The 13,116-nt window shown below is 33.8% G+C and overlaps 1 protein-coding gene across 2 annotated transcripts in view; it reads right to left on the bottom strand.

Annotated features, from left to right (window-relative positions):
• PDCL2 (phosducin like 2) overlaps positions 1-13,116 on the bottom strand; it is a 32,898-nt gene that overhangs the window by 3,653 nt on the left and 16,129 nt on the right. Inside the window, exons 4-5 of one of the 2 annotated variants that reach the window (XM_019740087.2) lie at positions 10,638-10,781; positions 2,514-2,722 (exon numbers count right to left, since the gene is read on the bottom strand). In XM_019740087.2, coding sequence (XP_019595646.1) covers positions 2,514-2,722; positions 10,638-10,781 — 353 coding nt within the window. The remainder of the gene's footprint in view (positions 1-2,513; positions 2,723-10,637; positions 10,782-13,116) is intronic. The other variant, XM_019740088.2, reaches the window with a different exon arrangement.

The following is a 13,116-nucleotide window of genomic DNA, read 5'->3' as shown; positions in this document are numbered from 1 at the left end:
AATAAAGTAAACTCAAGGAAACCAGAGAGATATAATGAAGAAAAGACTTTAGCAAAAGTAGAAAAACAAAGTCAGTAGAGGTGACCAACAAAATCAAAAGCTGGTTCTTTGAAGAGACTAATAGACACACCTCAGGCAAAAATGATGACCAAAAAAAAAAAAACAGAGAATCGTGAATAGAAATATTCACTATTATTAGGATATCAAGCCTCCAATAATTAATCTCATGATTCTAATAAGCAATCAACAGGAGTTTTCAAAGAACTTGACTAATTCCAATTCTGTGAAAAATTTATATGGAATTTAGAAAAAGACTTGCCCTGTTAGAGACAACTTGTTATATGGCTATAGTAATTAACACCATGCTGTATTGATTCAGGGATAGCCAAATAGACCTGTGGAACATAGCAAAGACTTTAGATACAAATTGAAGCATTTTTTTTGGACCATGAAAAATGACACAGGAAACATTAAAAATTAGTGGGGAAAACACTTCACACACATTAGGATAGTTACTTTTTTTTTTTTTTAAAGCAGAAAATAATAAATGTTGGTGAGGATGTGGAGAAATTGAAACTCTTGTACACTGTTAGTGGAAGTGTAAAATGGTGAAGCCACTATGGAAAATAGTATGCTGTTGCTCAAAAAATTAGAATAGAATTACCCAATTTTACTTCCAAGTATATACCCAAAAGAACTGAAATCAGGGACTAGAACAGATTATTTACACATCCGTATTCATAGCAGCATTATTTACAATAGCCAAAAGATAGAAGCAATGCAAGCATCCATCAACAGATTAATGGATAAACTAAATATAGTCTAAACATACAGTGGAATATTGTGCAGCCTTAAAAGGAAGGAAATTCTGATACATGCTACAACATGGATAAACCTTGAGGACATTATGCTAAGTGAAATAAGCCAGTCACAAAAGGACAAATACTATATGATTCAGTTATATGAGATAGTACAAGTAGTCAAATTCATAGCATCAGAAAGTAGAATGGTGGTGGTCAGGGGCTGGAGGGAGAGGGGAATTGGGAGTTATTGTTTACTTGGTACAGAGTTGTGGTTATGCAAAATGAAAAGTGTTCTCGAGATGGATAATGGTGGTGGTAGCGCAACAATTGAATGCACATAATGCCACTGAACTATATACTTTAAAATGGTTAAATGAAACAATTTATTTATAAAAAAGTCCTTAGTATGTATTAATAATATACAGCATGGTAACAATAGTTAATAATGCTGAATTTTAAAATGGTTATGATAAATTTCATATTATGTATATGTGTATTTTATGACCAAAAAATTAAATATACCAAAGGAAAAAAACATGGACGATGTAACATATTATTCATGATAATGATTGCCTCTAGGGAGGAAGGGAGGGGAATGGTACTTGAAATGGAAATATGGGTAACTTCAACTATATCTGTAATGTTTATTTCAGCAATAAATAAAAACAGCTGAGGCAAACTGAACAAATGTGAACATTTGTTATTTTGGGTAATAATTACATGAATATTTTCTATATTAATGTTTTCACTCTTATGTAGTAATTTTTTTTTTAATTAAAAGAATGAGGTCCAAGCTGAAAAAACAAGGTAGTAAAACAAAGAGGGGCTTTAGAGACTAAGAGAAGGAAAAAGGGGTAATTCTGGAACAATTAAAGTATTGGAGTTCTCAGTAAGGCCAAAAATAGTTTTAAGGGAACAATAGAGTAAAAAACTAGCTGTTAAAAACAACTATTCACAATGGCTTTAACATGATGCTAACGGAAAAAGATTTTAATAATACAAAATTAAAGCAGTTCTGAGAAATGAGTAAATGAAGGATATGGTCTTAGAACTAGGTCAGGAAGTAAAAATCATTTAGAAAGGTAAAAATGCAAAGTCCTGTGCTGTGTATCACGAAAAAGAACATAACAGGAGGCATGGTCCTTGTACTTGTTAAGGAGACAAAACTCAAAGGGAATTGATTAACCAATAAAATTGGATAGGATGTAGAAACTCAGCTGAGAACAGGAAGATAGATTTTGAATTGGTCCAGAACCATATAATGAGATAAATGGAAACCTCTTCTAGACCCATGAAGGAATAGGATTTGGAAGTGAGAATAAAGATTAGGTATTTGGGGTACAGGGAAATAGTATGAAACAAAGTATAAAGGTACAAATGCATAAGTTGTGTCTGGAGTAGTGGTTGAAGACCAGCCTGGCTGGAGCAGAAACTAGAAAGCATTGAGAAATATAGTTAGATGAGGGCTGAAATTCTCAGGCAGAAGATTCTGAATTTTTAACTTATTTCGAGACAAGGAACCATTAAGGATTTAAGTGAGTGGGTGTTATGATAAGAGTATTATTTTAAGAAATTAATCTATAGGCATACAAGAAGAGACTAGAAGGGAAAAAAACCTTATGTTTTATAGAAATAAACTTCCATGATACTTATTAATTTAGTGAAGTTGTCACTTTTTTATAAACAAAAATTTAAAAATAACATCATTACCTTCTAGCTTGAGATTTATCCCTCCACATTCTATAATTCCAATGAATTTGCCTTCTATCTGACCATTTTTATACACAAAAATTGTTGGTAAACAATTGTCATGATAGTGTTGAATACAGCTATTCACGATGGCTTTAACAAATTTAGTTTCTGGAAACTTTCTTGCTAGGAGACTAAGATGCTGGTTAACCAACAAACATGTTGGTATGCTAAAAAAGAGAAACAGTACACAAAATATCTTTAAAAAACAAACTACTCATCTCAGTCTAATAAAATAAGTGAAACATCTCCATGATAAAAATATCTGTGTAGATATTATTTTAATAATATCTAAGAACATATCAATTATCATCTGCTATTGTTACCTTTAGTAATTACGAACGATAGAGTCCTCTGATTTTTATTACAAACACCATTATAGCCTGGGAATAAAGCTTGCTACCATAGGAATTTGATGCCTAACTAAGGCTAATCACATTTGCCTTAGCATCAATTTAATCAAGCCAGTTTCTAGTTTATAGAACATAGAAGGAAAAACAAACAAACAAGGACACCTTTAGGGAATCCTTGGCACTTCTGAGTTTAAACAAATGGATCCCAACTCTTGTCACCATCACAGATTTTCACACAAGATTATCACATCCAAATTTCCTTATCTCAGACTTCCTTGAGTTTCTTGACTCCAACAAACACACCCACACTTTTTTTTTTTTATATCCCCCTGCATGCTACTTTCTGTCCCCATAATCCAGAACTACTCCTCATTAGAAATTTAACATTGATTAGAAGGGTGACCAAAACCTGCGATTCTTCCTGCTCTGTCATTTATCTCCCATTACACCTGTTCTTCAATTTGTCTCTTTTCTCCCAGTCTATCACTCACAACTCAAAACTGCTTGAACGTTTATCCTCTACTTTATCCCATATTTCTTCCTTTTCTTATGGGACTTTTCTCTGTTATTCTGCTTCCCTCTTTTCCTGCTTTCTCAATTTATCCTTCTCCACTTAACATAAACACATTCAAGTTACTAAAATTTTAAAAAGTCCCTTACAACTCTCTGTCCCCTTCTAATAACTATGTTCTCTCCTTCTATACATAACCCAGACAAAAAGAAAATAGAAATATCTATGTTCTGTTCACTTTCCTTCTTGAAAGGCCTTCTTATTTTAGTTTCTGTTAATTTCCTTTTTACTTATTTGTCTTCTCCTGTCTATGCCTCAAATGTAGATGTTCCTTGTAATTGTATCTTGGACCCTCTTTTCAGTCCAGACACAGTCACTGGGCAATCTTATCCATTCTGATATCAATAGTTGATGAACTTCACCTCCCCTTCCATCGCAACCAAAAATAAAAATAAAAATAAAAAAATCTGATCTTTCTTCTGTAATTTTTAAATATAAACCTAAATTTGACAGAACTGTAGCTCTCCTTTCCCTTTGTACTCATTCCCTCATCATTTATATGGAGCATATTTGAAATAGTATATGAGAAAAGAAAGATTAGTGTGAATTGTGTTAATAAGGGAAAGCTTCTTTGAACAGAAAATCATTTTATTCTTTTGTAGAGCTTTGTGTATCTTTTCAAAAAATACATATAATATTTAATCAGCCTCTTTCACAATACCATAGAAGAATCTTATTCCATTTTGTATTCTCAACTTCTAAGATCTGTCACACCCATAGTCAAAGCTCTCTTAAGTGAGTGACTCATGCCAAGGCATACTGCATGCTCCAGGCAGGTGGTGACCCTTCTGGACTTTTCGATACTTCCCCCCTCTATACTTGTTTGTGCCAGTTGCACATTAAATAAAAGGGGGACAAGAAAAATCACTGTAGTTCTTGTGAAAATCAAATGGAATTTTGGAAAAAAATGATAAAGGTTAATCACTAAGAAAAAAGATGCTGTTTAGTTGTGGGCCAGGCAAATGTAAACGATCAGGGGAAAATACAGGTTTCTGAACTCAAATTGCTTTGCATGCATATTTGAGTTCTTGCTTCATTTAAACAAACTCTGTAAATGGAAATCAATGAAAATGCATTAAGTTCTTATCAAAATTTGGGAGAAGAGTTTTATTTTATTTTATTTGGTTTTTCTTTACCAGTTTCTGGCTTTTGTTCTCAATACACTTTTGATAAACTTGTTTCACAAATTAAAAAATATCTCAATAGAGTAGATACAAAAGGAATGTACCTCAACCTAATAAAGGCTATATATGACAAGCCATAATTAACATCATACTCAACAGTGAAAAGCTGAAAGCCTTTCCTCTAAGATCAGGAAAAAGACAAGAATGCCAACCAATTCTCACCACTTTTATTCAACATAGTATTGGAAGTCCTAGCCACAGCAATCACCCAAGTAAAAGAAATAAAAGACATGCAAATTGTAAAGAAAGAAGTAAAACTGGTACTATTTGCACTTGACAAGACATTTATATAGAAAACCCTAAAGACTCCATCAAAATACTGTTAGAACTAAAAAACAAAGTCAGTAAAGTTGAAGGATACAAAACCAATATACAAAAATCCATTGCATTTCTACACACTAATAACAAACTATCAGAAAGATAAATATACAAAACAATCCAATTTACAATTATATCAACAATAATAAAATACCTAGGAATAAATTTAACCAAGAAGGTGAAAGACCTGTATATTGAAAACTACAAGACATTAATTAAAGAAATTGAGAAAAAACAAATAAACGGAAAGATATTCCACGCTCATGGAATGGAAAAATCAGTATTATTAAAATGTCCATACTATCCAAAGTAATCTACAGATTCAGTGCAATACCTATCAAAATTTCAATAGCATTTTTCAAAGAAATAGAACAAATAATCCTAAAATTTGTAACAAACCACAAAAAAAAAACCTGAATAGCCAAAACAATCTTGAGAAAGAAGAACAAAGCCAGAGGCACCACACTTGCTAATTTCAAACTATACTAACAGAGCTTTAGCAATTAAAATAGTATGGTATTGGCATAAAAACAGACACATAGACCAGTGGAACAGAATAGAGAGCCCAGAAATAAACCCACACATATGCAGTCTATTTCTTTTTTTTTATAGCAAAGGAACCTGTGAAGAATATACAATGGGAAAGGACAATCTCTTCAATAAATGGTGTAGGGAAAAACTGTACATCCACATGGAAAAGTATGAAACTTGACCACTGTTTTATAAAAACTAACTCTAAATGGATTAAAGACTTAAATGTGAGATCTGAAACCACAGAACTCTTAGAAGAAAACATAGGCAGTAAGCTCCTTGACATAGGTCTTTGTTATGATTTTTTGAATCTAAAACCAAAAGCAAAAGTAACAAAAGCACAAACAAATAAATGAGACCATATTATGTTAAAAAGCTTCTGTACAGCAAAGGAACCATCAACAAAATGAAAAAGCAACCTACTGAATGGGAGAAAATACTTGCAAATCATATATCTGATAAGAGGCTAATATCCAACATATGTAAAGAACTCAAACAACTCAATAGCAAAAACAAAACAAAAAAACAACAATGAAAAATAGGCAGAAGATCTGAATAGAAATTTTTCCAAAAAAGACATAAAAGATGTCCAACAGGTACATGAAAAGATGATCAACATCATTAATCATCAGTGAAATGCAAATCAAAAACACAATGAGATATCACTTCATACCTTTCAGAATGGCTGCTATCTAAGTATTGGTGAGGATACGGAAAAAAGGAAATACTTGTGCACTGTAGTGGCAATGTAAATTGCTGCAGTCATTATGGAAAATGGTATAAAGGTTTCTTAAAAAATTGAAAATAGAACTACCATATGATTTAGCAATCCAACTTCTGAGTATTTATCCAAAGGAAATAAGAACACTATGCTGAAGAGATCCCTGCACCCCTATGTTCATTGCAGCATTATTACAATAGCCAAGATGTGGAAACAATCTAAGTGTCCATCAGTGGATGAATGGGTTTAAAAAACTGTGAGATATATATAATATATTATATATATTATATCTCTCAGGTTTTTAAATATATATAATATACAATATATAATATATATATATATATAATGTATTTCAGCCATAAAAGAAGAATGAAATTTTGCCATTTGCAACAACATGGATGAATCTTGAGAGAGCATTATGCTAAGTGAAATAAGTCAGACAGAGAAAGACAAATACCATATGATCTCTCTCATAAGTAGAATCTGAAAAAATAAAACAACAACCACCAAAAAAATACGGTCATAGATACAAAAAACAGATTGGTGGTTGCCAGAGGTAGAGAGTAGGGATTGGGGAAAAAATGAGTGAAGGATGTCAAAAGGTAAAACAACCACAACAACAGCAACAAAAGTCAAAGCAGGGAATAACACAAAAAATTCTTTTTAACTTAAATATTTTATTTTAATCTGACATATACAAATATACATTTGGTTACTAATTTTTCATATTGGCCCGTGGACTGCTCATTGGGGTTCTCCATAGCTTTTCTCATCTAAACTATACCATAATGCATTGTCTTCTATATTTTCTTAGTTTTGCACTCAGTCCAAAAATCCTCCTTTCTTCTGCAACATCTAATCAGTACTAAAGTCATATTGATTCTACATCCTTGTCTCATACCTATCCTCTTCTCTCTTTCTCCATTGCCTTACTCCTTTCCTTTCTTATCTCATCTATATCAGATAGTTATAAGTGGTCTGTTTACAGTCTGGGTTCCCCAAATTCATCCTTGATCCTGCTAACACATGAAAATCTCATCATGTAACTACTGTCCCTCCCTCAAGCTTAAAATCCTTCAATGGCTCCTCACTGTCTTCAGAATAAAGTCTGGGCTCCTTAGTATAGCTTTCAAGGTTCTCTATGGTCTGACCTTGCCTATCTCTCCAGCATTATTCTCTGCCTGCTACTATATTATTTAATGCCCTCCAAAGCAAGATGAAGCCTCTTATTTCTGTACCTTTGTTCAAGCTGTATACTCCATCTTAACTATCCAATTTGGCCTGTTTACTTTCTCCAGCTCTGTAAACTTGGGGAGTCTTTTCTTATTTTTCGAGGCCAAGACCAAGAATTACTTACTCTGTAGAAAGTTCTGTACTTCCCTTCTCCAAGAGTAAAACTTAATACTTCCTCTTCAGTGCCTTTACTCTGTACAGAATTCTACCATAGCACCTAAAAAATTTTATCATTATACTTCGTTGTCTCCTTCTACCATACTGGAATTTCTTTAATGGCGGAGACAGATGTCTTATATATATGCCTTTGCATCTCCAGCACCTACAAATTCTTCAGAAATCCTCTCAGTACTAGGTGATGTTATATATCAATTTATGGAGCAAGAAGCTAAGAAAAACAAGTTAAATGCATTATATGTTTAATTTACATTTCAGAATATATGTACATAATTTCTTTTGATAACTATAACCTGATAAAAACCTAGACACTGCTTTATTTTAGTTGGTGGCCTACTAGCAGTAATATTCAGTAATATTAGAAAAGTATGTACTGCCTAACTTAAATATCAATTTTCCACACAAAGCAATGACATAAATTGACTTTATAAGATTCAGATTTCCTCAAATAGGTGAACTGAATCAACTACCATCTAATTTAGAGGAATTTTATCATTACTGTCAGAATGAGAGTCAATGGTATGACAGACTCTTATGAGGTGACTGGTGTGAATGGCAGAAGGCAGGTGGGCATTTGTGGTGGCAGTCAAACGTATGGAAGTAAGAGACTATGGCATAACAGATTGTGGTGCGGGGAGAAAGTAGTTGCCTGAAGATAGTTCTGACAGCAATGGTAGAGGAACAAATCTGGTTTTAGGGTTCAGGAGCCAGAATTTAACTCCATAAGGATTGTCAAATATAAGAGAGACCTCTGATATCAGAAAACACGTTAAAGGCCTAGTTATGGTATGCGAGGTTTAAAATACGCAGTAGGTTATAGGAATAATATAGAAGCCCAAAATTAGAATTTAGGCATAGCTGTAAGAGGGAATAAAATCAGAATCAAAGCTGACTTTAAGCTGAGTCACTAGGCTCACTGGCCCAGTGTTAGTTAGATCCCTCTAAGGCAGGGGTGTCCAAACTTTTTTCAACGTTTTTTACCAAGGGCCATATGCGGTAAAATACACAAACACCCAGGCCACTCACTCGAGGTGAAGTACATATTGCCTCACCTGGTTTATTTAAGTAAACTAAATATATTTTTGGAATTTGCTGTGGGCCAATTAACAATTGATCATGGGCCGCAGTTGGCCCGCGGACCTCAGTTTGGACACCCCTGCTCTAAGGCATCCTAAGCAGGCTGAGCTTTCACTTGGATGAAGAGTAGGCCCAGTTCTATAAATCTGGTGGCAAAAAAATATAAAAATTACAGAACTTAGGAACCTAGTTAAAAAACAAACTTCCCCTCCTGTAAAGTTCATAAAAGGCAGCTAGAAATACAAATTAACAGGTATACTTCACTTTACAATATGAAAAAATTGAGTAAATCTATTATTAAAAACTAGACATTTCTAAAGAATACTTGTAACACAAATAATTAGTTTCTGTTTTATAAATTTGATTATAGATTAACTTTCTTAAACTGTAAGTTATACACTGACACATAAATGCATTTTCTTAATGTCAAGAAAACCAATATTTTATGTAACTTTCATAGTGTCCCAAAATAACCTTCCGCAAAATTCACAAATATTTAAAACATTATAAAAACAGATCTTTACTCTTTGAGTCCATTAATGCATATGACAGTTTTAAACAGCCTAGCTGAGACTAAAACAGATTTAACCTGTTTTATGAGTTTTTGAAAATTATTTGTCAAAACTAGTAATTTATCTAGAAATAACCATTAAAATAAATAATTTTATACCAGGATACGGTAATTCAGAACCAACATCCATATATAACATTTATGACACAGAGATCCTAGTATTGTAAATGTTGGTGTTTCATATACTTATTTGTGAAGAACCAAAGTCAGCAAATCTCCAAATTGGTTTAAACAGATGTATAGGAAAAATGGGAAATGATTCTTTTTAAGGCTTTAAACTACTAAAAAATTGATCACCGAGCATTTCAGTTATAGTAAAAATAATGTCTTCATTATGGGGCACGATGTCCTCTATTAAAATTTGTCTGACGAACTGGGTGAGCTGGTAAACAACCAGGCTCTACTTTGCATAAATTGCTCTGTACAGAATTTCTCTGAAGACCAAAAGAAAGAAGACATTTTTTTATTCAGAGAATTAGATAAGGACAATGAGGGCTACTGTCATGGTCTCCGTTCCTGGATTGCCATGGAGCCCAGGCAGAGGGACTAGCACCTAAAGCTAGGGGTGCTGTTTCTGTGAGAGATTTGTGAAACTCTAGGAGCTTGCAGCTCCATTTTGGGGGGAAAGTCTACTCTTCCCAATTATCATTGAGATATAATATATTCAAATGCACTGCATGATCCTTGATTGGATCCTTGTTCAAAAATATGTGTGTTTATTAAAGACATTTTGAAGTCAGTTGGGAAAATTTGAGTAAAGATTGGGTATTAGGTATTATTAGGAATCATTGTTAATTTTGTTAGGTGAAAAAATGCTATTGTGGTTCTATAGAAAAATGCCCTGATGTTTCAGAGATGCATGCTGAAGTACTTAGGAGAAAAGTATTATGCTGTGTGTAATATATTTTGAAATGGTTCTGCAAACACACACACACACACACACACACACACACACACACACACACACACACACGCCAACTGATACAAATATGGCAACATGTTAACTGTTAAATCTACCTGGCCAGTATTTAGGGTGCTCATTTTATCATTCTTTCTACTTTTCTGTGTGTTTGAAATTTTCCATAAGGTTTTTTAAATTAACTACCAACGAAAGCTTATTTTTTAAGAAGTGTGACAAGTTTTTTAAATTAGACATGAAAGTATATTAAAATAACAAATTTGATCCCTGAAGCCCATGACTCTATACATATATATGTGTGTATATATACATATATTTCTTTTTCATAAGTACTCTTTGTTGTAAAGAGTACTTATGACCTTAAAACCAAAAATATATATCTTAAAACATTAGTATAGTAAATATTTTACAAAAATGCTATGGTAATTACCTTGATCTGTATAGATGAATTATAACCCATACATCTTTGTCTGCATTTGTGACTTCATTCACATACTGATTTCCAGAAATTTCTCTTAACTCCCCAAACTTTTGTTTTTTCTTAAGAGCTTTCCATTCCTGTAATCGCTTTTCTCTAATTAAAATAATAAAATTAAATTACATAAGAAAGTCGTTATATTCTTAAAGTCATTCCCATATACAGTAACAATTTAGGGCTATGTATGTAATGCTAGTACATATCAAACACTTTACAGAATGATAGAATAACTATTAATAATGTTATAATGCCAATTTCTGTTTATATAATTTGTGTTATCATGGGTATTGCAACATATAAGAAGTTAGCTACTGACTTTTAAATTTATTTTTATGACTAAGTGCTTATTATGCTGCCAGGCACTGTTTTAAGTGCATTACATTAACTAATTCTTGCAAAAATTTCATAAAGTTAATACTATTATTATCCAAATTTACATGCTCTTAACTATCATGCTAAGCTGACCTTCAGTCCAAAACCTTTATGAATATATAATTATTGTTATAAAATTTATTGCAGGTAGAGAAGTGCGATGAGTTTGGACTCTAAGGTCAGACTAAACTGTGTTTAAATACCAGTTCCAATTTACTAGCAGCATGAACTTGGGCAAGTTATTTGATCTCTCTAAGCTTCAGTTTCCCCAACTGCAGTTGGGAATAATACTAATACTTGCGTGGGATTGTTGGGGATTAAGTGAGTTAGCACATGTAAATTTCTTAGGATGGTGCCTACCACACAGTGACCATTCCATGTTACCTAGTTATTCATCCACAGAGAGCCTTAAAACTTTATTGCACTACTCTCTCAAAATTTACATACTTTGATTTAGTTGTTGAATGCTTGGATTCATGAAGCAAATCTGAATGGTTTCTGACACACCTGCCAGTTTCTTAAAAGTTACTGATTTATATCTCTCAGCTCTCTGGGAGTACTTATTCCCCTTCCTTCTCTGTATATTCACTACATTTTCTTATTTTCTGCATTCTTGATGCTCTGGCATTTGGGGCCTTGCTGATCCTGGAGAGACTGCCCCTCCCAGGTCTAACTAATTCCTAAAGACAGCAACCAGTCACGGGAGAGCACATTCCTCAAAGGCAAACCAACTAGTCCAGGGCCCTCAACTCAGCTCCTTTACTAAGTTGAGCCACTATCCCCCTATCCTAATCATCGGGGACCAGGACAATTAGAGACAGCCCAGCACATGCCAAAATTATCCAAACCGGCCAATCCAAAATCTATGAATACTTACCCTGCCTACCTTGCCTTTCCCATGGAAACTACAACAAAGGCTGGTGTCCATGCATCCCCTCACTCCTGCCTCTTGGTCAACTCTGGTGCTTCCCTATGAGGCCCTGCACTGTGGGGCATGCCACTTATTCTCAAGAACTATGAGTAACCAAACTATCTGTTCAATGGCAATTATCTCCTGAAGCTGGCTTAACCATACCTGAATAAATACAAAATCTTGGGAATATTTTAATACTCTTCCCTTATTTCACGTATTAGAAACATGTCAGGTAAAACCACTCTACATAATAAGTCATCCAAGCAAAATGAAGCCTAGAGGAAAATGCCAAAAATAGCAATCCAAGTCTAAGACCCTCAAACGTTTTTCAAAGTGAAGTCCTTCAGTTTTCCCTCTATTGTCCCAGATATTCAGAACTCACTGTTACTCCAAAGATCTTTTCAGAGCCAGATTTTGTTTGCATTCAGCACTTGGCATCACTATTATTAGCTTTCCTCAATTTGATCTCGCTGGCTTAATACCTTTCAAAATTTTCATTAAGTTTTTTTTCCGATGATGGCACCATGCCCTACGTATTGCTGCCACTATCAACTACTTGTCTTCCTCCTCCCCTCTTCCACCATCTCTTCCTCGTTTTTGTTACTTCAGTGGAATTGAGCAGGAAAAGATATAAACATCTCATTTAGTTTTGCCATCAGGAAGTGACTTAGTGCTCAGTGGCCTGCATTTTTCACCTAACAATTTCATCAGTTGGGGTTCAGTTACATAAACAGAAAGCCCTCTGGCTATTTTAAGCAGCTAAAAGCTTAATCTGTGGAATTAAGTGCTTTAAAAACTCAGTGGAAATATGGCGGAGGCTCTAGGCTGGGCTACCAGGAATTACTCCCAGAACAATATTGCAAAACTGGTCTGTCAAGAGAATAGCTTTCTCTGCTGCAATCGAGAAACTTGGGGAATATGGAACTACTATTGCAATTGTGCCCTACTATCAAACTCCTCTAGGGATCAGAAAACCACTGTGACGTCTGTTGTCTTTAGGACTCTATCTCCTTAACAAAGATTGGGAGAAAATATTTGCAAAAGACACATCCAATAAAAGACTATTATCCAAAATATACAAAGAACTCTAAAAACTCAACAATAAGAAAACAATGATTTTAAAATGGGCGAAAGACCTTAACAAAC

This window comes from Rhinolophus sinicus, linkage group LG02 (genome assembly GCF_036562045.2).
Source record: "Rhinolophus sinicus isolate RSC01 linkage group LG02, ASM3656204v1, whole genome shotgun sequence".
Classification (NCBI taxonomy): domain Eukaryota; kingdom Metazoa; phylum Chordata; class Mammalia; order Chiroptera; family Rhinolophidae; genus Rhinolophus; species Rhinolophus sinicus.
This window is presented reverse-complemented; position numbering and strand designations above follow the sequence as displayed.